Source organism: Ambystoma mexicanum, chromosome 6q (genome assembly GCF_040938575.1).
Source record: "Ambystoma mexicanum isolate Mex_15411 chromosome 6q, UKY_AmexF1_1, whole genome shotgun sequence".
NCBI classification, from domain to species: domain Eukaryota; kingdom Metazoa; phylum Chordata; class Amphibia; order Caudata; family Ambystomatidae; genus Ambystoma; species Ambystoma mexicanum.
Window position 1 is genome coordinate 1,304,231,924 of NC_090937.1, and position 27,034 is coordinate 1,304,258,957.

Below are 27,034 nucleotides of genomic sequence, written 5' to 3' on the forward strand. Positions count from 1 at the left end.
GAGACCGAGATAACGATCCTCCTGTCATCCTGGGGGGGGAACTATACTTGTTTGAACCTCTACACAGCTGAATGGATCCTCCTTGCGGAGACCCGGAGTTCACTCCACCTCCTGATCGTTTCTTATTTTTTGAGTATATATACACCCGCCCGTAGGGCACCTGGAGACCAATGCACGGTCTGACGGAGCAGAAACGGGACAGTCATAACGAGGGTAACCTCGCTGGGCCAGTTGTCTGTTTGGAGATTTTACAGTTAAGGGGGAGGGTGGGAATAGGGGAGTTTTTGGACAAGTTGGGGACATACACTGGGACATATCGAGACCACGGGAACAATTCACATGCAATGTAGCACCTCCAAGACCCCGAGCTCCACCCGTTACACACAATAAACCACACTACGCCTATGGCTGACACAATAAGGGTCGTTACTTGGAACGTCAGGGGCCTGAACAGCTTCGTTAAACAACGGCATGTCCAAACCTACCTGAAAAGATGCAAGGTCGGAATCACCATGCTGCAAGAAACTCACTTAACTCCCAAGAAACTGGAAGCCCTGGCCAGAACTTGGCATGGTACCCTAATAGGTTCGACTTACTCCTCCTACGCCAGAGGGGTTCTGATTTGGACTGCCACTAGCACTAAAACAGACAACAAAGGTAGGATGGTGGTGGTGTGCGGGTCCATCGAGGGCAAAGAGGTATGCTTGGTCAGTACTTAGGCACCCAACCATGACGCGGTGCCTTCTTCCATTCCCTTCACACGCAACTCAGCCCGTATGTGGACAGAATTATGATATGGGGGGGTGACCACAACTGTACCCTTGACCCTCTACTAGACAGATCAGAGAACAAACGCGATTGACCCTCCCCGCCAAAATACTTTCCAAACTAATCCAACAGTTGCAACTCAGTGACCTTGGAGGGTCTAGCACCCTGAGCAACGTGAATATTCCTTCTACTCCCGACCTCACGCCGTACACACCAGGCTGGACTACCTTTTTCTCAGCCTAACGCAACAGTCCATATTTGTTGATGCGCGCTACCTGCCTAGGGTGCTGTCTGATCACTCTCCCCTTCTGGTAACCTGGGAAATGTTCCCGCCCAAACCCCCTATACCCACATGGAGGCTGAGGGCTGAGGCCCTACTTGACTCTATTCAAGGAACGCATAAAAGATAGCACTGAGGAATATTGGCAAAATAACCTGCATAGCGTTAGAAACTTGAGCACAACTTGGGAAGCATATAAGGTGGTCATGAGGGGCGGGATGATTGCAGCAGTTGGGGGAGCTCAGAGATCTATTACATCCTTGCTTGAGCGCGCAGAAAGGGACCTGAGTATGCTCGAAGGCCGGGCTGACCCATTCCCTGACCACTTACAAAAAATGGCCAAACTTGCCTAACTCATTGGGAATCACTCTGTAAACTGAGTTACGCCAAGCACACAGAGAGAATCCATGCTCTGGGAGACAAGCCCGGGAAACTCTTAGCTTGGCTCTATAAAAGGGAGACCCCCCAGGCCACCCATCTGCCACATACTCACTCCTGACGGCACAGCTGTACATACCCAATAAGAAATCAATTCGGTCTTTACCGATTTCTACCGTAACCTGTACTCCAAAGCCCCGCCCCGCTCTGACACCAGGATCGAAGACGCCCTTTACGTCATCGACCTACCTAAATTAGACTCGCAATTGGCTGAGACCCTTGACGAGCCCGTCGCCCCCTACGAGGTCAGGGTGGTAATTAGATCGCTACCAGCTGGGAAAACCCCGGGTTCGGATGGGCTCACGGGGGAATTTTACAAGACCTACGAGGAAACACTCGCCCCAATATTGGCCCAGGTCTTTAATGAGGCCTTCGAGCCTGGTACCCTTCCGGACTCCATGAGTGAGGCCGTGATTATACCCTTACTTAAACTGGGGAGGGACGGGGCAGATTGTGGTTCATACAGGCCCCTCTCTATGCTTAATGTAGACTGTAAGATCCTTACTGCCCTGCTTGCGAATAGACTGCGCAGAGTTATCCCTCTGTTGATCCATCAAGACCAAACTGGATACGCCCCGGGGCGCTCCATCATCGAGAACCTGCGCAGGTTACATCATGTCATTTATAGCACTGAGGGAAGGATGCAGAAACATGCAGTGGCGTCACTAAATGCCACCAAAGGTTTTGATTTTGTGAGGTGGGACTGGCTGTATGCCACCATGGCCAAAATGGGAATAGGCCCCGTATTCCTAAAGTGGACCCAGCTAGTTTATGCCAGCCCCACTGCGAGAGTACGCACCAACAAAACCTATTTCGCTAAATGGTCCCTACACAGGGGCACCCGCCAGGGGTGCCCTCTGTCCCCCATGTTATACATTCTTGCCGTGGAACCGGTGGCGGCCTACCTGAGACAGGAATATGGGGAGGGAGGCATTAAGATAGACGGGGTGACCCACCTCATCTCTATGTACGCTGACGACACCCTATTGTACCTTCGAGACCCTGAGCACCTCCTTCCCTACATCTTGGAAACCCTGGACTGCTTCCACAAGCTCACTGGAATCCAGATTAATAGGAGCAAATCTTGCCTTTACCCCCTCGCAGCACTTTACACTGATGAATACAGATCCCTCCCCCCCTCTAGATCTCGAATGGCAGGCAACTTCTTTCAAATACTTGGGGATAACCATACACTGCAACCCAGGCACAGAACACATCCTTAATATCGTAAGGGCCAAAGACTCTCTCACGAAATACATGGAGTTCTGGGGTCGGCTCCCGTTTTCGATGGCCGGGAGGGCTGGTCTCCTTAAAATGGTCGCCCTTCCCCGCCTACTACATAACTTCACTAAAGTCCCCTTCAACACCCCCCTTCCCCCCCTCATTCTTCAAAGAACTCAACAAACTCTGTAGGGGCTTTCTCTGGCAGCGAGGTAGGCATAGGGTGGCGTTGGAGACTCTCCAAAGACCATACGAAAGGGGCAGACTTAAGATCCCCAACTTTGAGCTGTACTTCCTCGCCAGCCAGCTGAGACATGTCACGCAATGGATGGCCGATGAGAGCACGACGGACACTCGCCTCCTCCAACCGGCCCTCCCCCGGTTGTTACTAAGAGACATACTGTGGGCCGGGAGGGTGCTACGAGACACTGCCCTTACCTCGCCAAGCTCGGGATCCGGCTTTGGAAAAGGGCCTGCAAACTGGTTGGGTCGGACGACCCGTTCTCCCCACAGATCCCCATCGCTGCACTTATGGCTAATCACTCTTCGGGGCAAATTGAAACACACAATGGGAGCCCCTCGGGGTGGCCACGCTTGGGGACTTGATTCAAGAACACGAAATTCTAACTTTCTCAGAACTCTGTGAGACCACGGGCCTCCCGGCAGGACAGTTCCTGTTGCACACGGTGGTTGTACAGGCCTTGTGCATGAGATGGCCGGTCGCTGCCGACCTGACTGAGGAAAATGAATGCATCGAAATGATACTGAACTCCGCTGAGGGGGGCCATGAAACCTCACAAATCTACGAGGCCCTGTTGTGGGGTACGACCAGGGGAGCCCTCAAATGCAGGAGTAAGTTTGAAACTGAACTGGGCCTTGTTTTTGAAGACAAAGATTGGGGTGACATAACCCACTACTCTTGGGGTTTGGGGTTTTTTCTTGATATGCTTGATCAATCACCAATGATGTTTGTTTTCTTTTTTGTTTATCTCATGTTATTAAACCAATAAACAACTTAACAAAAAAACAAAAAATAGGAGGCCTTACTGGTGGGCAATAGCTTGATGACTTGCTCTAACTCCTCTGATGTTGTTGGGATTTCTAGGCTTTCTCTTTCTGCTTCCTCGAGTTTGGGGATTGTAATCTGTTAATGCTTCTCTTATATTTATATCTTCCCCATTTCTGGAAACTGCATACAGTCGCTTATAGTATTCCAGATAACATTGACTCCTTCCAGAGTTTCCCATAGCTGCCCATCCATCCCTTGCATCGCTCTAATAGTCTGCCTGGTGATCTCGCTTTTGTATAACCAGACTAACAGTCTGCCTGGTTTATCTCCTTCTGTATGCTACCTCTCCACATATTCCTGGTAGCTCAGGTTGCCTAGTCTCTCCCAGTGGTTTTTGCACTCCTGCTGTAATTGGGTTATAGTCCTAGCCTCCTCCTGGGGTTCTTGTACTCTCCGGCATCGCCTTTTCTAACTTAATTTCTGCATTATTCAGATTGCGTGTTATTTAATTTTGCAACCCCTTGGGTTTAGCCATTGCCGCTCCCCTTATTACCACCTTAAATGCATCCCATAATGTCCCAGCCGAGTCTACGCTTCCCGTGTTGTGTTTAAAGTACTCCTATCTCTTCCCTCCGGTCTTCCCGGTACACCGTATATTTTAATGATTCCACCCTGAGTCTCCATGTTGGGATCCTGGCTCTGGGTGGCCTGCTCCGCCATGTCACCACTAGCGAGGCGTGATCCCACAGGACCATAGCTTTATATTCTTCTTGCGCCGCATCCCTTATTAAGTCTGTATAAAGATTTTGTGGGGCAGAATAATGTGAATATTCTCTATCGTGTGGGTGGCGCAGCCTCCATACATCTACAAAACCGAAGGCTTGTAATAAGGTATTTAGGGCTTTCGTGGCTGACACCTTCTCCGCCGACCTGTCCATCATTGAGTATAAGAGTACAATTAAAGTCACCACCCAAAAGAACCGCTCCATCAATGTACAGGCTGATCTTTGTATATAGGGTTACTCCCTATTTTTATTTTTTAAGTTGGAGTGAAATATTTTTTTTTTGTGGATGAAAAAGTAATTCCCATTCCCAATGAGGGTATTTTTCATGGGAGTAAAAAAATAATATTTTAAGGCTCAAACAGTATGGGCCTCATCACGACTTGGACGGTAAATGTGGCGGATTATCCGCCGGACCTAAATAGCGCTAACGCCAAGGCACCCGGCGGATAATACGCCAGATCACGACTAATCATGCACGCGCCCCGGCCCAAGGCGTTAGCGAGATTAGTGCGAACCCTTAAATCAGGCGCACCGTGCGCTACTGCCACATCGCGCTAATAGCGCGTGGGAAACGCGTCACCGCCGGATCGCGAAAATGAAGTGGCGGCCATTTTGGAAATCACAATCCGTCGGATATCTCAGGCACTGGAAGCCATCCACTTGATTCGAAGGCAGAAAATGAGTGAGGAGCGCACCAGGGGCAAGTCTGCCATGGACAGGGTCAGAAAACCCAAGTTTAGTGACCAAGAACTTGAGGTCCTTGTGGATGAGGCACTGACTCGCCATCACGAGCTGCAGCAGCGTAAAACGAGCGCCAAATCTGGAAAAGTGTTGCACAAAGGGTCAGTGCAGTTGGCCCTGTGCCCTGGGATGGGGAAGACTGCCGCAAGCGGCTGAATGACCTGCGGGTTCGAGTGAGAGGCATCCTGTCCCAGCACAGGAGTGCAAGCAGGGCCACAGGAGGAGGCCCCCCATCCCCCACCCACGACCTCACACCATGGGAGGAGAAACTGATGGGCCTCATTGATGTCGGGACCATTGAGGGCATCGGTGGAGCGGAGGCAGGGACTGGCATTGATCCAACGGCATGCGAGTCCCATCCCCCAATACATGCATCTGAATGAGAGTGAAGACATGTGTCTGAGGCACTGCATACACCCGTAAGTGAGGGCCACATCCCTAGAACGTCAGTGCTGCCTAGACGACCCTGTACGTGCAGTGCATGAATGACAGGGGCAGGGGATAGACTCCCATAGCCATAGGACAGCTACCTAGAGTGGTACTGTGCATCAATACAACCACAAAAGCCTGAGCGCAGTCCACCCCAACCACGCTTTCCCGTGTAGTGTCCCTCCATGCACATCCACAACAAGCACCACATGTTGACTAAACGGAATGCAAGTTGAATGCGTCATTGTCACTGTCACACTTGTTGGCATGACCTGCATCACACAAATGTATGTAGCATTGTACTCAAACCACCCCCTATGTACCCCACAGGCACACGTCGATCCCAAGAGGCCGTTGATGATGTCGATGAGGCCACACCGGCAATGTGCCCATGACACCGTGCCTCCACCAGCACCAGCCCCCCCCCCCCAAGAGGCCGCACCCACGGGAGAGAACACCGGGGAACACCCACCTCACCCCGACTCAGCCCGACTCGGCCCCGCCAGACAGCAGCGGCAGCCACATGGCCGCAGGGAGGCTACCGGCAGCTCACCGGAAGCCAACATCCAGAGCCCCGCCGCCGAGGGAGAGAGGCCGGAATCGCAGCCCAATGTGGTAGTAACACCTCCACGTGGGCATCATGCCACCGCAGTACACACCCACAGCAGCACACACCCACAGCAGCACACACCCACAGCAGCACACACCCACAGCAGCAGTGATGGGGAAGGGGCGTCAACACCCCATGGAAGTACAAGCACAAGCACAGGCAGACAGCAGGCAGGGAGTCGGCATGTGGCTGTGCGTCGCTGCAGCACACCCCAGCCCGATGTGGACACCCCGTCGTATGGGATCCCAGAGGGCCATCGTTCAGAGCCAGGAAGCCCAGTCCAGTCTGGTGGCATGCCACCATGCAGCCGTCCCCCCCCCCACTCCCTCCGACAGCGCCCAATTCGCAGTCCACCACCTGACGCGCCAGGAGAGGGCCTTGTCACTGGGGCAGCAGTCATGGGCCGGCTGGACATAATAGAAGCTAAACAGGCCCGGGTGGAAGCAATGGCCAAAGTCCAGAGCCGGCACATTAAGGCCGTGAGCAATTTGGTTAGGCATGGTTGCAAGTACATTGCCCGGGACAATGCACGCACACGCCATGTCGTGCAACAATGCACTGCTGCCCTGACAGGCTTTGCCCAAAGGGTACGTGAATTCACGGAGGCTGTGTCTGCACTAGCAGAACAACACGAGGCAAATGCCCTCATGCGCCAGCACATGATGGCCAGCGCTTCCGTGCCCTCAATTTCAACCACACCAACAGAGGGTTCACTGGAACCATCGCCAAGGCGCCGGTCCTTGCGCCACCTGAGGGCACACACCGGAGGGTCCTGGGGGAGGGAAGCGCCCGCGCCCATCATAGCAGTGCATGGCATCATTGGTGTGGGCCTGATCAGGCAACAGCACAGTTGGGGGTTGTACACTGGGGGGAGGGGTGATTGTTGGGTGCTCACTGGGGGGAGGGGGGATTGTTGGGTGTTCACTGGGGATTGTTGGGTGCTCACTGGGGAGAGGGGGGATTGTTGGGTGTTCACTGGGGAGAGTGGGGATTGTTGGGTGTTCACTGGGGGGAGGGGTGGTTGTTGGGTGTTCACTGTGGGGAGAGGGGGATTGTTTGAGGGAAAATAAATCACGTTACAAAAATCACAATGCATGGACAGTAGTGATTGTTACGTTGCAATTTAATGTAGAAGTCACCATTTATCTATTACCCATTTCGAAAAGAATCCATCAATCAATCCCTGTCTGGCCAACCTCCCTTCCCTCAGGCCCACTCTTTGTGCATGTGCTACACCTTCTGGCACTTCATCGCCCTCACTACCATCCTCAGGTGGCTGCACATGAGCATCCGGGGGCAGTGGCACATTTCTGCGACAACAGATGTTGTGCAGCATGGCACATGTCAGTAAGATTTCACAACTTCTTCTGGTGCATGCATCATAGCACCTCCCGTGCGGTCGAGGCACCGGGAGCGTGCCTTCAAAAGTCCAAATGCCCTCTCCACGCAGATCCGTGTACGGGCAATGCAATGTTTTCGTTCACATGATTCAACAGTGCATCAAGCACCTGTGCCAGCATGGCACTGAATGTGGACTGGGCCATTCCATCAAGGCAACGGTATGTTGGTAGCTGCCAGTCCCAAGTAAGAGAAGCACAGACACAAGCTAGGGGAGGTACTGCCGTGCTGGTGGCTATGCGGCTGCATATGTCACCCTGGATTGTGTCCAGCAACTGGGTGATGGTTGCCCTGTCCAGCCGATATTCTGTCACCAACTGACCATCAGTTAGGGCCCAGGGTGTTGGCCTGACCCGGGGGGGTGGCTGGGCGCCTTGCTGCCGCTGCTCTCCTCCTCCTTCTCCTCATCCCCACTGACCCCTGCACTCCCAGGGCCCTGGCCTGGTTGACTGGCCTCTGTAGCTCCAGGCGCAGCAGGTAGAAGTCGACATCAAGGCTCCCGGCTCCAAATGGCAGCATGGTTTTGGGGAGGGGGTGTTGTGCATGGATGGGTCCTTTGTAGGCCTCTAGATTGCATTGCTTACACCTGGGCCCTCATTGCTCTCTCCCCTCCCTGCTCCTGCTGGTGTAATGGGGTTGGGGAGGGGGTGTTGTGCATGTGTGGGTCCTTTGTAGGCCTCTGGATTGCATTGCTTACACCTGGGCCCTCATTGCTGTGGCCTGTGTACTGTTACCTCCAGCTTTTTGCTGGAGGTATTTTCGGTGGATTTTCTGACGCTTTTATGGCGCTAATAGCGCTTACGCCGGACTCCTGATCGATGATGTTTTAGCGCTAAAGGTTCCTGGCGCTCTTGTGGCCGGCGCTTGTACAGCTGGCTGTCCTTGCGCCGGCTGTTATTGCGCCGGCGGTATTTGGAGTCGTGATCCGACGGACCCTTAAAATCGGCGCTATGAGCGCTACCGCCGATTTTAAGGGTTACCGCCCAGGTCGTGATGAGGCCCTATGTTTTGGAATCCTTACTACTTTACATCTAGTAGTATTGAGATGCATGTTTACATGTCTACAGATCTCTTTGGTTCAGTGGTAAACAGAGGGCAGCGCCTCTGTGTCAGTAGTTTCAGTTGCTTCCTATTTCTTTTGTTTGAAGTATTTTTGGCCCCCTATTTTCTTAAGCAATCAGGCACATTTCAACTTTAACTCCACTAAGACTCTCCTTTACCCTAGTCCTTTGCACGCTGGACCACTGGTCCAGCCTCCTATTCCTATACCCTCATGGACAAGGTACTGAACTTTGGCACCTAAACCCTCTTAAACCTCTCCTAATTCTTACCCACCTCTGCATAAAGCTTTCATGTGGGTGTCTGTCAATGCGCTTTTGCTAGCTCTTTAAATTCCTTGTTCTTGTCCTGCGCCAGCATCCCATTCCCATTAACCCTATCTGCTTAACACCCATCTCCCTTCACTCACCCGCTTGCGCTCTGAGAACTCCAGCCCTACTTAGCCTAGCCGCTTGTTTCCTGTCCTCCCTTCCCAACCTCTCACTTTTGCACCTTCACCTTTCTTGCACCTACCTTTTTTGAGTTTACCCATCCTCCTGATATCCAATCCATCCCCTCTTTATCAGGATTTAAGACTGCCATAAAGAGGCACTTTTCCCCCCGAAGGAGCATCAAGGTCACCTAGGCACTTGAAATACAGTAAGTCATCTCTGTATACGTCCGTTTGTACTCTTGTATGTTGGTGCTGTCCCTTCTTGGTGTCCCAATGTCTCCCTTCTTTGCACCTTCAATGCATGTTTCATTCTATTGTAAGACACCAAAACGTAGGATTGCCTCTTTAGGTCGAATGCCATTATATACCAAGCTTCTTGTTGAAGCTCATCTCTCTCTTGAAATAAATACATACATGAAAATCATTTATTGTTTATTTTGCTTTTTATTAACAAAGATGTTCCACCTAGTAGCACAACTATAGAGAATGTTTCCAGGATGAGGCCTTCATACAGTTGGATATGTTTCTGTGAAGAGTGCATATTCAAAATGATGCACTGTTCTCTAATGTGAGTGTAGTGATGGTAGAGAGCAGTCCAATAACCTTGCTGAATCATCTTTTACTCTTCCTGTGGAATGGGTGACTAAGGCAGTCTTTTGCTCCTGGCATTTCCTTGTTAACTGGAGAATTGCAGCGCTGGTCCTGTGCCCATTAAACATCTGACTACCTCCAACTATGCTTTGGCCCCAACCTCATGTTATTCTTTATTCTGGCTAATATCCTTCCTGGTGGGGCGGGGAGTTATGACGAAATGACTACTGGTCTGCAGGGAAGAGAAGCATCTACAACATCTATCCAACCAATACTACTACACCAGCATTCATACCATTCATGAAGGTGAAACAGGCACTGCCTAACAGGTGTACCTCCTACAAGTCTTTTGTAAAGGAGGCCAGGTCTATACACTTCAGGATTGGTGTAATCTGGTACAGAAGCCATCCAAACAGTAGTACGGTGCTACCCAAATAAAAGATTGTTCAGCCTAGGTTCTATAAAAAATAGTACTGTTAATAAACTGAGGCTGCACACAACCAAATAAAACACTCAAAACCACCCCTGTAAAGGAACCATGGAATGCAGACGTTGAGAGCAAAGGGGCAAAGGGGCAGGGGACCATTCTGGGGGGAAGATCTGGGTGCATGCAATTGATTTGAGCAGCAATTGTCAAAATGCATTTAAAATGCAAAAAGTGGGGTGTTATCAGGTATTGGGGTCCTTTAAGGAAGGCCATTTTTGGCTTGTATTGGCTTGATAGTCGTAGAGCAGGGCTTCTTGGTGCTCTTCTGTAGTCGAAACAGTCCACTCGCTTTGTTCCAGTGACAAGTCGGCGTTCAAACGGCTTCGAGACAGAGCTCTCTTTGAATCAAGACATTGTTTGAGACGGGTTGAGTCTATGGCTCCTAACAAGTCTAGTTGACGCTTAGAATGAGAGTCTGGTGCTTTAACTGCAGCAAGCTGGCAGTCGAGTTGCAGTGACACATCACTGTGTATAGTTTTATCTGGATGGCTCGAAGGATCAGGTAAGCATATCGAAGTTCTTAGAATGCCAAAAGCGGCACTGCAGGTCCTAGTGGTTTGAAGTGATTTGAGCCGGCACGAAGAGGTCTTGGTGAATAGTGTTCTGAACTGCTTCTGAGTTGTTGGGAGACACTATCCAGGGACACTGTGATTCCTTTGCTCAGCACTTCCAGTCCAGGAAGATTGATTAACACCTCCTGAGGTTCTTCACCTCCACTGAGCTGAATCATGGTTCCACTACATAGGCAGTAAATAAGCCTTGGTCCTCAGCAGTTTCACCCCAAATGTGTCCCCGAGGTTGGTAATGAGAAGAGCTTTCCTATTCCTTGCAGGCTTCTGGCTTTACCTCCTATGGCAGAGGGCTTTGGAATAGAATGTATCCCCAACTGAGTTGCAGGTGAATCCTTCTTAACTTAAAACTCCAAAGATCAATCGACTAAGGGGGCCGGGTGGGGGTATGGGTGGAGGTAGGGGGCGGGTTCCCCATTATATAAAGGCAAAATGCTACAGTGGATTGGTTCAAAGCAAGCCTGATTGCAGATACATCGAGGCTATGGTATCAAGTGTCCTTTGTCTAATGATATACCCAGAGAATGTTCTGTGCTGGATGGGGGGATTGGGGCCAGGACGTTTTGGAAATCCCAACAGATTTCACGGTGGTTGAACCTATCTCTGGGCTACTCTATCTCCACCCCTTCCTTTGCCTACCTACTTGAAAAGGACGTGAGTGATTAGCGTACTGGAGTGAGGGCCATTACTCTTTCAGGATTGCCTTTGAAGCACTGGCTCCCTGGCGAACTCCCGGGGAGGTTTCCTGTCTCCTGGAAGAAGGCATCTACCTTCCTCTGAAGCGGTGTAGAGGGCATCAAACGCAGAGCTTCCTGGGCTGGATTCCACATGATTTTTGTGGATACATGCAGGGCAGATGGCTAATACCTCACCAAGCTGACAACAATGCAATTCCAATACTTGTGACTTTCTAATTAGTTTGAGATGGTATCTACTGGGATCATACAGCCATGGCTGCTTATACCTATCACCCCTGCATTGGGGGTTGGGACATGCCCGGTAATGGCCTGCCAGCCCGATCCTAGGCAAGCCCCAGCAAAGCACTGGCTATGGATTGTTACCAGTCATGTCTGCTCCCCGACAAGGGGGTAATGGGCATTTGCACCGTGGGGTTCATCTGAGTGCAAAATGGTACATCTTTTGACAGGGGTTTGGTTGCGGGCGTATAATCTCCTGTAAAAACCAAAAAACAAGATGGCCACCACCACAGAAAAAGAGACTTAGTCCCTTTTCCATTTATATGGCGGCATCCGCAGGCAGGAGGTGTGTCGTGACCGGAGCACAAAGCTCTGTTCCAACAGGTACGTTGGAAGGGAGGGAGGGAGGGAGGGGGGTGGGGAAAGTGTAATGCTTTTTTGAGGTTGAGGGTGGGGCCATGGGTAGGCAACAGGGAGATGTTCTCTTCTGTCACCCATAGCCACAATGCTGTCACCCAGGGGAGGGCCTCGGATGACTGGAAGCAGTGGGCGGTACACTGTTCCAGCCACCTGTTTGGCTGAGCGCCCTTCTCCAGGTGCGAAATGTAATTAATGCATTGCTGCCAGGCTAACTATCGGCACACTATTTTATTTTGGATCAGCGTTGCTTGCAGGTATAAACAACCCTGGCTTGCTGGAGCTTTGGATTCCAGCAACTGAGTTCAGGAATGCAGAGGATCCTTGAACCTGCCCTGTTGTCCCTGCAGGGCAACTGCTAGAAGAGGTCAGTAGACCGTCATAGCCAGGAACATGGCACACTAGCTTTTGGTAGAGCTTGCTTTCAGGGACCGAATGACCTGCATCGTTTTATTTCTCAAAATCGAAAAGGTTCATGCTCTCGCCCTCACCAGAAGGCATCCTGTCATAGTTAATAATTTAGATTATGCCTCACACATGCAGGGGTTTCTTCTCCCCTCTTTTCATAATCTAGTAATGTGTTCCTTTTTTTTCCCCCCAGTTTCCCTCAGCATGACAATATACTACCATCTCAACCACCACGATCCCGCCCCTGTTTCGCATCTTTTCAGGCCCACAGAGTTGATGGTGGAGATTTAATATAATTCCACATTCAACTCAGACTTTCAGGGAACTGATTCTTCTTCTTTAACTTTGCCTGCATTTGTGCCTATTGGTACTGCTCTGTCAGCTTCTACTGTGTTCCTTATAGTTCTGATCTTTTCATAACGTGTCTGCTAGCTGCTGTGCTAACCAGTGCTGCCCCTCCTTGCTGTGAACGACATTTGGTCAAAATTGAGCGATATTGGTGCCTGGCCCTCCTCCTAATTTGTGATTGGGCTAATACTCTCCACCACCAAATGTAAGCATGCTCGTCATGGTAACTAGTAGGGCAGTGAATTGTGGGTGTTTGGCGAACGGTAAAGCACAAACCTCGGGTAGGATACACTAAACTGAGATAATGAGGCACAGTCCCAGCTTGGTCCACCACACTGATTTGTGTTGCAACGTTTTGCTCTGTCTGGCTAACCTGGTGTATGAGAGATCTGTTTTCCTATCCTGACAGGCAGTGTTAATATCCTCTCGGATTTGCAAAAGCTCAACCCTCCGTTTCCTCTATCAGCCCTCGCAATAACCTCTCAATATTCCTTCTCACCATATACCACTTCTATATCCGCAGCAAGATTACAGCAGTGTAATGATGCCACAGAAAGTGGCCTAGTCCCTGAAGGGGAGATATCCGCAAATGTGCAGGATGCAGTATTGCAAAATCCAGCATACCACCACTACCTCTACCGCCTAAATTTTCAAGTATCCAAACGCAATATGCAGATATTGACAGATAACCAATTCAATGCTTTTGATCCTGCAGGTTTCCCTGACGATACAAGACGTGCAAATAGCCCGTTGGTTTAGTGGGTTGCCATGTCTGAAGTGTTAATTTAACACCTTCCAGCCATTGCTTCAGTTCGGTATATGCAACCTGCCCTAGACAGATGGGTGTGGGTGGTTGTAGTGGGACTGCCAGAAAACACGAACCAGCTATAATCTATCCTTGAGGGAAGTACTAGAAAATGTTTTGAAGCAGACAAATAAGTGGTTAAAGCAATGATTTTGCCAGAAAGGCTAGCATTTGGCAGCACACCAAGGAATTAGCAGAGGGGAGGCAACGAGATAATACAACAAACCAGCACCTGATGCACCCTCAACCCTGTATTACAACCCCACCTCTAAACACTTTGCACCCTACCAAGGAATAGCAGGTAAATCTACTCCATAAACTCACCACAACAAGAAATCTGCCTTCCTTGCCACAACCTTAAAATGTTTTCACTGTGGATGTTGCACCCCCTTTAGTGAGTGAATCTTTTAATGCCTTTAAATATTTAGTACAGTCCTTATTTACATCTTACCTAATTTCTGCAGAGCATATGAAAGGTGAGAAAGTATATCTGGGGGCAAACTCGTCTGTCTTGGAAACAAAACAACTCCGGGCAACACAGGTTCGAATCCTGACCCTGTGCTTAAAAACGACTCTCTGGTATTAAGTACGTTATAAAAGAAAAATTATAATTATAGGCAATGCAATTGGACGGCACCAAACATTATGACAAAATATTAGTCGATCCATTTGTTTAATTATGTCTGGTCTAACCAGCTAGCCCATCATTACATTATGCCCAGTTATCAAATTACATTATGCCCACTTACTTGCCTAATGGCAGTTTCCCTTAGGCTCCCTTGGCACCTCATGGCTAGATTCCATTATTTCTCATTTACATTTTGACCATTTTGCACGTATTGGTCAGTTTCAGTTATTCCATGTTAGTAATTCATGTCTCGTGTCCATTATGTCCACTTATCGCGTCATTGCCTGGCACCAACTGTCCTCTTTTAGTAGTTTTTCCTTTCTGCTGTCTGTGTCTGAAAAAGCATCGGCCAGTTGTATCCACAGGCGTCTGTGACCTGGAAGGATAACAAAACTACAGCCTGTGGCAGACACGCAATGATGTCATTTCCCAGAGGCTGAGTCCTAATTTGTTTAAATGCTGGTTAGGTTGGGCTCTAATGCCATGCCAGTCTGCCCTAAGCCAACCCGCAAGGCAATACGTGAAAGCCTCGGTGGGACCTTTGACTACACTTGCCACTTTTTGGCACATGTGCATTACGTGTCGTAGCATTGAGGCCAAGGTGAAATTTGGGCTCGGCTTAGTGCTGGTGAAGTGACCTGATCTGGCCTGGTTGTAGTGCCACAGAAAAGACTACAGAAGTCTGGTTTGCACAATGGCATAAAGTCATGATTTACAAGGATAAAAGCACTAGCACAATGATGCATATTTGCTTGCTCATTTTGCCAGCTTTTACATCCAAACCTTCAACCAATGCCTGTCTTAGCTCCAGCCCAGCGACCACAAATTGGATAAATGTTCATATGTTGTTGGTGGTGGTCCCAGCACTGAGACCAACTACGGCTGGCCTTAGACCGTTGCGGTTAGAACTCTCGAAATAATTATTTCATTATACCAGCTCAAATCTTGTGATTGCTATAACGCTAAAATCAGCAATTTAATTTAGTGATAAAAGTAGCCCTAGTCACACTTTCAACTACCAGTGTATTGTCAGTTTACAAATTCTCTGCATATGCACTATTAATAATCCTGATATTACAAACCCCATATGCTTATCTCCTGTCACTCCAATTTGACAAACCTGTGTTATAAATATTTCAAGGTTTCACTGTATTTCCAGTTTAACAATACCAGTATACTTGTTTGACACTCCCAGTTTGCGCACTCCAAGATGTTTTGTTTTACCATCGTAGTGCAGTGCCAATTTTGCGAACCTCATTATAGTCCCAAGTATGCAAACGGACAAATAATGCCCAGTTTGGAATTAGATTGACATGGTCTAGCTCAGAATACAATGGGGTTGTCAGTTTGTACGGCCTGAGAATTCAGTTTGCTAAAATGCAGTATGACGTTATAACCTTAGAATTACAAATGCTGATATTTTTTTGCATTTTGCATAATCACAGTATATTTAGAATTTGACAATCCCTATAGTTTCCTTTTGCACACAGTATCACAGTGTAAATCATTCCAAATATTCAGAGTTTATAGCCAGTATGTACCCAGTTTGCACAAATCCAGCATTCTCCCAGTTACTCTTGCACAATGTCTTATGTACTCCCATTGTTTAACAGTAAACTCCCAGTTTGGGAAAACGCAATATATCTCCAGTCACTCAGCTGGAAAATTCCAGTGCAGTGCCAAGTTGCAAAATCCCAATTTATTCTGAGTTTGACATTCCAGTTTGCACATTGTACTGCTTGTTTGACCACACCAGTGTTTTCCTTTATTATTTAATCCGAATGTATTCCAGTTTAATAATACTTTTTTACTCCCGGTTTGCAACTTTCTCTGTAAACCTGATTTGAACAAGCACTTTGTACATCCTGTTTTCAAATTGCTGCCAGTTTGAAGAATCCAAGTCTTATCCCAGTTACACAATATCAATATATTTCCTGTTGGCAGAATACGCATATGTTTCTAATCTGACAACTCTATAGAAACTAGGTTATACTGATGCTGTCAATCACAGAATAGTACCAGTTTTCATAATTCTGGTATGTTTCGAGTTTTACAATCCTGTTTTCATAATCCTAATAGACTCCCGGTTTACTCCCACCAGGTTTACTCCCACCAATTCCGTAACAGTCCAGCTTAGAAAAATTCTAATTATATACAATCTGAACAATTCATATACAACCAGTTTGACAATCCCAGCATACTCTTATGTTATAAACCCCAGTATATTCCCAGTTTGTAAAGTACAATATCCATATTTGTCAATTTTCTTTTTTTCCCACTATTAAAAACTCATTATACATAAAATTCAATGTTCTACAATTTCACTAGAGTCTGTTAGCACAGTCCAGGTAATACAATATCAAAGTGGTATATTCTCAGTTAAGCTTACCCATTCCTGTTATGGGAATAACCGTCTCCTCGAAGTTTGCATATTTATAGTTTACTCAAACCCAGTATACTGCACTGATGAATCTCAAACCAGCTCCAGACTCATGGCGAACAAGGTGCCTTGGAGAAAGACTACTGGCACTTCTCAAATGGAAAGGAGGAAATTCACCCCCTGCACCATAGAAGTGTAATGGTAGCCAGTCCGAGGCTTTGAAGACATCACACTGAGAAGTGGTTTCCTGTGCACTGTAAAAAATGACTCCTTAGAGTGACAGTCTGGTTTTGCGATTCAAAAGGTTCATGGGGTTTGTGTGGACTAGTCTTATTCCTGCTGTCCTCTTATGGTGAATTGAAAATGCTCCAGTCATGTGTTAGATTGATAACATTATGTTGCAGTGTTTGGGATCTTATTTTAACTTTTATGTGCAAAGACAACCTTGCAAGTTTGCTACAAAATGATACAAAAAGGATTGAGGTGCATTGCAGTAGAAGACTTTGAGCCAGGCATAACTATTTTTTTTTACCTTTATGGCTGGATTAAGGTCAGCTGTTTATTCAGTTTGAAGACAACTCAAAGGACCACCAGCATACGTTAGTCCAGCTGAAATAATATTCATTATAATTTTCTGGGGGTCAAATGGGGGGGTATAACAATCCATTCATTATGTGTTCTACTTGTGTTTTCTAGATGTTTAACGTCTTTGATTGTGGGTCTGCATATTAAATTAGAGTACTGTAAAAAAGAGACTCAGGGTATTATAATAATGTACAGCAAAGTATGACACAATTGAGCCCTAAAAGCTTACTATATCTAAATCAAGAATAGGAAACTGAATGATAAGGTTGACATTGTACATAAGACTTATAACCAGTCTGTGCTGGTTAAAAGAACTGTGCACAATCTGTGCATGTCCGCATAAAACCATTTTCTTTCCCACATTATAAAAGCTGGCTAAAGTCTTAGTTAATTGATGGGTGGAAAAAGCTTTTTAAGTCTGAACACGTTTAGGCTCGATGTGCACAGTGTGCTTTGAGTGGGAATTAAATCAACAATATTATCAGAAGCATTATGTTAACAGGATTATCTCTACATCCTAGCGTTACCTTGGATACGCCAGCAAACCGAGCGTCAATGCCGAATGCAGACTACAGTTCCTGGACGCCTTTAGAATTTGTCGCTGAGTAAGTATACAGTCATGGCTCAACCAATCCCGTATATGTCATCCTACATATGTCAACAGTTTGCATGTTTTGCGTCCCATTGTGTCTCTGCTGCGATTGATAGATTTAATGTTCTGCTATAATGAAAAACCAGTATTGTTGGGGAAAGTGGATTGCAGTTTTTCAGTCCCGAAACAAACTCGTATAAGGAGTAGATATGCAAGTGTGAGTTTGTGTAGCTGTTTTTTGCACAGTAGACTCTGCATTCAAATGTTCAGTTCTTTAGTTGTAATATGAAAGTTCAAATATGCTGGAATAAGTACATTCCAGCCTTCATATAGTATGAAAGGTGATTTATTCTTGTCACAGCCGACACGTGGTCCCCAAGGCTGTTTTACATGATCATAATTGCCCCATTATGAAATCAAAATTTGAAATACACACATCAACAAAAACCAAAATAAGAAATCATATTGGTTATAAACGTAATCACATAATGTGGAAACAATCCCACAATAGAAGACATGTTTAAACATGATTTCAGTATTAGCATACATCCAAACATAAAGGGTAATTCAAAATTGTAAGTCATAATAGTGGGGTTGTACATACCCAAGTTACAATATATTCGGAATCAATCAGGCAGGGACAGGAACAGATGAGGGGGGAAAAGGAGGTATCTATTAGCATCATTTGACTACATTTTGTAAAAAAAGGGGGGTTCCTTGGCAGTTATTTGTGGTGAAATAGCTGCACCCTCCTATTCTCCTGAGGTGCGCATTGGTGAGCCCCAGAACTGGTGGATGCCATGGCATAAGACTAACCCAAGTTGTAATTAAACCTTGAGTGGGGTATTTTAATAACTCGTAAGATTAGTAATCTGTTGAGTCATGTGGTGCAGGATGACAAAACCCACCAGTGTTCTGTGATCATAACGTATGTGGCGTGGGGTAGTGACGTATTTAACTAATTGGTCAGTATTTGACTAAATAGTAGTAATCTGTTAGATCACAAAGTGACAGGACGTTATATGCTTAGTTTACCCCAGTTATCTCTATTAGGGGTTTCTGTTCGTCAATGGGCACAATCGCCCCAATGTCATTTGACCATGTTTCATTACTCTTTCCCCCCTTTAGTCCTTTATTGAAATGGACTACATTCAGAGGTCTGACAACCTCACTACTTTTGTCTTTCAAACTAGTGCGTGTCACTTACTTCTATATTCCATTGGGATTGATACATGGCATTTACCATTTAATCCCCTGCGAATATTATGCGAGTGCGTGCAGTGGCTGACTGGTGTAGCCGGAACGGGTAGGGGAAGACAGAGTTTGGCGGTGAGTTAAATGTTTGTGTGTATGTTGTGGGGTAGTGTGGAGGGGAGGGGAGGGGGCTGTGGAGAAGGTGTGCGTCTTCGTATGTGTTTGTGTATATTTATATGTGAGGGGTACGGTATCGATTGTTAGGGCGGAGAGGGTGCAGGATTTAAGAGGGATTTTGGGGGGGACCCCCCTCCCCCTTGGTTTCTGAGGTGAGGGTGGGGGGGGGAAATATGAAAAGGGATGTATTGCGAATATTACAGATTGTAACAAATCAGCCGACAAACTTTGAAGTGTGCTGTGAAGGCACCATGAAGCAAAACACAGCCACTACTGAGGCCTGGTGGTCCAGAACTGAAAGGAGACTAAAGAGTCTACGGAGCCCATAGGATGTAGACCGCCCAGGAATAAAGAACGCCTGGTCGGCTAGTTATCGGGGCATGCCTATTGGCCAACGCCCAAGCCAGTATTTTATTGTCCACATTTATTAGTGAGATCGGGCGATAGGATGAACAGTGTTCTGCAGGCTTCATTGGTTTTAGGAGAAGGGCAACCACAGCATTGTGTATTGAGTTTGGCAGCTCACCATCCTGCAGTGCCTATTGATACATACAGAGAATATGAGGGGCAAGTATGTCTGCATAGGCTTTGTATAAGTCTGCTGTAAGCCCATTCGGCCCAGCAGCTTTCTCATCAGGTAGCTACTTGATTGCCTCAAGAATCTCCTCTTCCACTAACAGCCTTCCTAGCCATTCCCTTTCTCCCTGCACCAACCAATATAGACCAACCTGATCCAAATATTCATTGAACATTCCCTGGGTTGTGGTGGACCTTGAAGTACAAAGCCCTATAAAAGTCAACAAATGCCCTCATGATCCACTCGTCTGTCTGAGCCTTCCAGTTTGATCTGTGACCCCAGCGATGTGCGACTTAGAATTTTCAGCTTTAACTAACTGGACTAGTGTAGCCCCCAGGCCTCTGTCCCTCCCCATAACTCTTCACCGTCGCGGATCTATGCAGAATCTCACTTCACCTTCAGTGGTCTCTCTAAACACTCCCAATTCCATCCGAAATCTAGCCTGTACACTTTCATCAGTAAGGAACCCTGCTCCTGATTCCAAGTCCTGCAGAAGAGTCTCACTAGCAGCAAGCTCGGCTCTAACAGTTCTAAGAATTCCTGCTTCCTTAAAGATGCACAGACCTCATCCGGCATTTGAAGGCCTCCCAGAGCGTGGAGGAAGACGACACTGAACCCTCGTTCTCTTGAAAGAACCGGAGCACTCCCTCCGTCACCTCCTTGCGAACACTGTCCCTCACAGAGTATCATTCTTAAAGTGCCAGATCCTGCCCTCTTGCCACCTCCCTGGGATGAGGAGACCTGCCACCACTGGGTCATGGTCAGAAAGATGTGTGTGTGCGCTAGGATATTACAGTCCGAGAACCATCCCGACCCATTGGTGGAAGCAAGAAAGAAGTCCAGCTTCGAGGCCGAGCCTTGGACGAAGGACACGAATGTTTAATCCCTTTCTGTGCCATGTCGCAACCTCCATATGTCCACCAGTCTCTCATTGGTTCACTTCCATATGTCCACCAGTCTCTCATTGGTGCAGACATCCTGTAGCCTTAGCCTCCCCCCTGTTGTGTTCCCCAACCTATCCAGAGTTACACATGACAGCATTAATGTCTGCCCACCCCCCCCCCCCGCCCCCCCCGCCCCAAGCATACCATATTCCCTGGGCACCTCCTCAGGTGCTCATCAATAAACTCCAGAGTCTCGGTTGAGTCCATGTTTGGGCTGTAGTAGTTCACAAAGGTGAAGCCTCTCCCTTGTATTAGTCGTGTGAGAACCAGGGCCCTCTCTTCTGTGTCCCTCTGTGCAGCAAAACCCTACCCTGCTCTTGATGAGTATGCACACCCTACAGGAGTACCTAGAATACGATGGGAAGCACCTGTGGCAACCCCAGGATTTTGCGAAGGCACTCACTTGTGGGCTAGAGTAGCATCTCCTGAATGAGAGCAGTATCCACCTGGTGCCTCTGCATGTACAACAGGACCCTTCTTGCCTTTAAGGGCCAGTTCAGCCCTCTGATGTTCCATGTCATGCATGTAACCCCTTCTCACCCATCCCACCACCTGCAAAGAATACTGACCTTAAGGGAGCAAGATCTAAATATGCCTCCACCGGTGTATGGACCAAGCCGTCGCACACACAATGAGTAGTAATGAACAATGTCCCCCATTCCTTGTGCACCGCCCTTCCCACCGCCCTTACCATTCACAGCAAAGCTCTTCCTACTTCCTACCCAGTGAGGTAAATGGAGGCCAAACGCGTGTGTGCTGAAAAACCAAGCCAAGACCGCCCGGTGAACCAACATGAATTTCCCAACCTCCATCAGCCCCACCAACATCCCCAACTTTCCAGTAGTGAACCCCCATGCCCATCGTACAACCCTAAACTGAAGCATGGCAGCCTCTCAATGTTTAACCACCCCAACCTTCCATAGCCTCCTTTGAAGACTCTGAGGGCTGATTACCCCTCAGAACCGTAGTGTAGAACAATAATGTTGAGAAGCCACTGCGGAAACCACAGTATCACTTCGGGACACTTGGCAATGCCCTCCCCTGGCCATTCTGCCCCCTACGGAGCTGGCTCTGTTTTCATTGACGTTACACTCTCCTCGTCCAGGGTCTGAAAGAACAAGGCTTTACCAATGTTTTATTTATTGTTCACTTGTAAGGCGCTCATACAAGTAAAGGTGTTTCAAAGCGCCCAGAGGGCAACAGGAGAGGTCATGGGAATGAAGAACAAATACAACAATGAAAGATGGGGGCGGTCCAACTTGGCCTTGTCAGCATTCAGAACATGCAAGTGTAGAGAGAGAGATATGGGGGGGAAAGTCCTAGGTGTATCAAGAGGGAAGTGCTAGGATGTTAGCAGCTGTAAGTGCCTATGTGGCGTGGTCAGCCAACAATAAATAAGTAACCTGCAGGTGCGCTGCCAACAAAATGGCATATTTAAATCCTTTATCTCAATGTCTTTTCTTTACTGCTAGGAAATTCTCCTGTGAAGCCTGTACTTTATTGGAGAAATCAGGGAAAATCCGTATCTGCTCACCGTGATATCTGAGGGAGCCCAGTTCTCTTGATCGTCTTAATGCATGTTCCTAGTCATGGTAATTAAGGAGCCTAGCGCAGAAGGGCCTGGGCAGTGCGCCCCGCACCGAGTGGCGTCCTCCCGGAATGGGATGGGCTCGAAAGCGGAAGAAAATCCAGACGTGCCAAGCGCTTCCTGCAGCAGTGCGTCCAGCATTTGTTCCATGGGTGCCCTGGCTGTCACCTTTGGGACTCCAATTATCCGAAGATTATTTCGGCGGGACCTGGACTCCAGGTCAACCTGCTTTTCCTGTAGTTCCTTGACCACCTTCCGCAGCTGGACCACATCCATAGATGTTACAGAGGGTTCTACCGTTGATCGACGCTGCTCTGCCTCGTCCAACCTGTCACTGTGTCTATTAAGATGGATTTGCATATGGCTAACCTTACTGGTGAGCGTATCAATCTTACTGTCCAGGGAACAGATGCCACTCTGCAGCTGGGTTAGGATACATTTAATGTCTGAGTGTCTGGTGAGGGCTCCACACTTTGTTCATCCACCGCCTCCAACTCCTGTGCTCCCCAGGTTGCAGCCTTTGAATGTGACTGGGTACCATAAGAGAGCTTAGACTGTGTTTTATCGTGCTTCCCCATTTTGGCCCGGTAACTGTGCAAACTTGGATCACACCAGATCAGTACCGGGAACTTGAAACACTCAGCAGACTCCCTGCAGTGTTAAGTACTTATTGTGGGAGCAGTCCTCTGCACTCTGAGATTGCCTACCGACTCTCAGTCCAAGGCCTAACTCCTCTGTGCCAGTTATCTTTCTGTACTTGCAGGTCTGCTCAGGATTACTTAGCACACAGCTTTGGCACAGGTACCTATAATTTGTGGTACTATGCGCAAATCTGCCAGTTCAGTCACTTTGGGTCAATTCCCCCTTACAGCATGTGCGCCTTTTGATCCTATGCTGCTGCTCACCATGCCTGTCCGAGCCACACACCTTCACCACAGCAGGAGGATATCAGATTGATGTAGGTAGAAGTGTGAGGCTTCCAGCACTCTGCAATTGCTCAATCAGACTTCCTAAATGCTGCCCGCCTCTATTAGCCACTTAGCTGAAGGTGAGAGGTTTATTTTTCAGGGTCGGGATCTAGGGCTGCAATTAGGTATATGTGAGCACTTGCTGACTCTCTCCCCTGCGCTCTGCTGCACTGGGGACAAACTCCAGAGCCTCCAGCTGGCTGTCCTGCAATTCCCCACTCGTCCAGATGCCAGTGTCGGCTCGGTCCTGTTCTCATACACTGAGCGTGCCCTCTCCTCACAATGTGTCCCGCTGCATCCACTCACCAGCGACTTAAGCGTATCATGGTCGGCAGCATCCAGGAGCGCAGGTGCCAAAATACTTGTAAGCCAGCCTCGCGCTGACTGATCCGCTCCACCTGCAATGCGAAGGGGCTCAGTGCGCCCGACAAACAGTGTCATTGTTCGCCTGCAGCCAGGGTGCGGTATGTTTTGCAGCCGGGCTCCTTACTGAGACACTCAGCGCCAGTGCCGCCCAGGTGACAACCACTGTTGGGGGCACTTTGGGGGGGAAATGTCTCTGTATCTGCCTACTCCTCTAATTATACCATGCTCTTCAAAGGGTATAGTGGCAGAGCACCGCAAACTTAACTCTCGGGATGTGAGAAGGGCGATCAGAAGGTATACGAAACACTTTGATAAATGTACATTAAAATTGTCCACAATATTCTTAGAAACATATCGATATTTCAAGGCAAAAGGGGGAAAAAATGACTATAGTTACATGTAGGTTAAAACCTAGTAAGATGAATGTGTGTAGTAAGCAACAGTTGTTTAAATCTCTACAAATTCTCTGCAGTTTTGGAAAGTCTTTGTAGAGAATTAAGAGATAAGTAAAGGTTTTTATTTTAGAGAAGAGAAAAAAAGGCAGTTCAGATGAATTAAATGCAACAATGGTCATCATTAAGATTATGGCGGTCCGGAAATAAGGGTGCTGGTAGCAATGTACCCTTTCCGGACCACCATACTACGATGTCGGTAGGGGCCAAAGATCCCCTGGCAGGCCTGACCTGCCGGGTTTTCAGGCCTCTACCGGCATGGTTGTCACAGAAGCACTGGCACCATTAGCAACGGTGCCAGTGCTTCCGTGTCCCCATTTCCATGGATTCATATGGGACTCCATGGAAATGGGGATTAACCCTTAACGCCGCCGCTTGTGATATCCAGGTGGCACCGGGATATCAGGCGGCAGTAAGGGTGTTACGGGGTTACCACCAACCTTGTAATGATGCCCAATGTCTTGCAGAAATGCTGCGTTAGCACAGAGTTGAAGTTGTAATGGTCCGGTCAGATTTGAAGGGTGGCAGATCCTTGGATATGAAGTGGGGACTCTAAAATGAGTATTGCAATAAAGAAAACAACCAGAGGAAAAAGATAAATCCCAGTGTCCAGGAGCCAGACTTAGGCAGGTGCAGTGTGCCGTTTGACATGATCAAAAAGTAAGGTTCTCCATAGATGCCGAAAGGCTTCAGTGATGGCACTATGCCAACTCAGCCACAAGTCCAAGCCATCAGCGTGGGAAGTAGGTGTCAGGGCTTTGGAGATGTGGTCGGCACTCAACCATAGATGCTCTGTTCCTATGTCATCCATGGATTCCGGCAGGATTTCAGCGATGGGATCACCAACCTCTGGACCACACCGGAGATCATCCATCGACCACAGAGTCTTTGAGTTGCAGGTTTGGCGATGCAGTCCGGCAACAGCACAAGTCCCTTGAGTTTCCTATTTTGGGGAAGATAGCACATAGCACCTGCCAGGTATCACTAGATGAAGTGAATCTGGTCCTGCAGTCAATGAGAGTGCTGGGTCATCTGCCACAAAGGAGTTCCCACTGCTGCCACTGGCTGTGAATCGAGGTCCAGGAGCTTCAAGGAGACCAGGCCTTTGGGCAGCTGAGGTAATCCATAGTTGGTTCCTTCTTGACACTGGAGAGGCAGAACTCTGCTGTCAGTTTTCTTTGAGTGCTTAAATTGCTGGGGCAGAGCTTCAGTTCCCCTCCACGAGCTGCAGTCCTGTGTGTGGGTTTGGATTCCAGCAGCAAGACCAGATAACTGCTTAAGGGGTCTTTTATCCCCAGGCAGGAGGCTGGTGTCACCCCCTGCCTCACATCCCACACCATGCTACTTTCACTTGGGCACCCCAAAACATTTAAGGATGGGTTACACCACACACTCCACCATCAGGATTTCCACAAGGATAAATGCAAGCTTCATTTTATGTATGCGGAGAAGTGGGTCAAAAAGGGCCACAGATGGCAAAATGATACGGGGGGGGGGGCGTAGACCATCCTTGTGAGGCAAGGTCGCTACCAAATAGTCCCCCCTCAGGGTGGTGGAATGCGGGCCATCACAGTGGGAGACTCCCATCATGGGGATACAGACTTTTGTTTTGTGAAGGAATTCCCTAACCCTTTTCCCTTGAGACCAAATCCCTGTCCGAAATTCCTGATAATACTACTGTCTGTTATGGTAATGTCTCTTTAGTCTTTGACTCCCGAAGTAATATGATCAAGATGAAAAGGAGCCAAAGATACCTGCAGATTCACAACAGGTTGACTTATAGTACTGAGAAGTGTTGGCCCCCAAGGAGGCACAAAGATTACATCACCAACAGTGAAGAAGTACTTGAACCTTATGCTGGGGGAGGACCCAGCCACTGGAAATAAAGAGTTTGAACCTGGGAACACGAAGGTGTAAGAAAGCTTATCTGCACCTCCGGAGACATAGAGGAGCGGTCGATGGAGCACTGTTGGAGAAGCCAAGTTCCCGACCAGTGGCGTGACCTCATGGAGGTAGACCGTGTAATTCTGTAACTGTGCTAGAGTCGTTTGGCACAAGTTTTCACAGAGCCCGAAGGATGAAGTGGGGAGTGGAGTGAAGGAAGCAGGAAGTGCTGAAGCAACGCAAATCAGTTCATCACCCCATGAAGAATCAGCGATGCAATCCCGACATGCTACAGGCAGTGGGAACAGCGGGAGACCCGTTGGGGGTTTGGGACAATTTAAGAATCAAGAAAGCCTTGGGAGTGATCTCCCTCAGCACAGTGGTGATTCTCAGAGAATTAAGAAAGTCTCCAGAGCAATCTCCATCGTGGTTATTCCCAAAGAACCAAGTGTCAACGGAGCCTCTGGAGTAGTCTCCCTCGTCACAGTAGCGATACCGGGAGAACCAAGAGATCCTCCGGGGAGTGGGAGGGGTTAATCACCCTTGTCACAGTAGGGATACCTGGTGAACCAAGAATCAAGAGAGCCTCAGGGATAATCTCCTTTGTCACAGTGGTGTTGTCCAGAGATTCAAGAGAACAGTGGGAGTAATCTCCCACATCACAGTGGTGATTCCCACAGAACCAAGAGGCAAGAGAGCCTCTGGAGTGACTACCCTCGTCACAGTAGTGATACCCAGAGAATCAAGAGGTCAGGAGTAATCTCCATCGTCACAGTGATAGTCCAAGTAGGATTAAAGAGCATATTAGACAACTATATGGAGGCAACCTTCAGAAAGGCCTACAACAAGAAAGAATAACTGGAACTATAAAGCAAACTTTCAGGAGCTCTTTGGAAGAACTGAAGAGACTTTTTGAGGACTATTGCCAAAGACTATCCTAAGATCGCCCTTAAGGCTGTGTAAGGTGGGTCTGGAGAAGGGATTCA

General features: G+C 48.1%; 1 protein-coding gene across 2 annotated transcripts in view; it reads left to right on the top strand.

The window, feature by feature from the left end:
• The window catches only part of QDPR (quinoid dihydropteridine reductase), a 114,016-nt gene that overhangs the window by 66,966 nt on the left and 20,016 nt on the right, over nucleotides 1-27,034 (top strand). For both annotated transcript variants that reach the window (XM_069631911.1, XM_069631912.1), the window contains one exon: nucleotides 17,828-17,911. In XM_069631911.1, coding sequence (XP_069488012.1) covers nucleotides 17,828-17,911 — 84 coding nt within the window. The remainder of the gene's footprint in view (nucleotides 1-17,827; nucleotides 17,912-27,034) is intronic.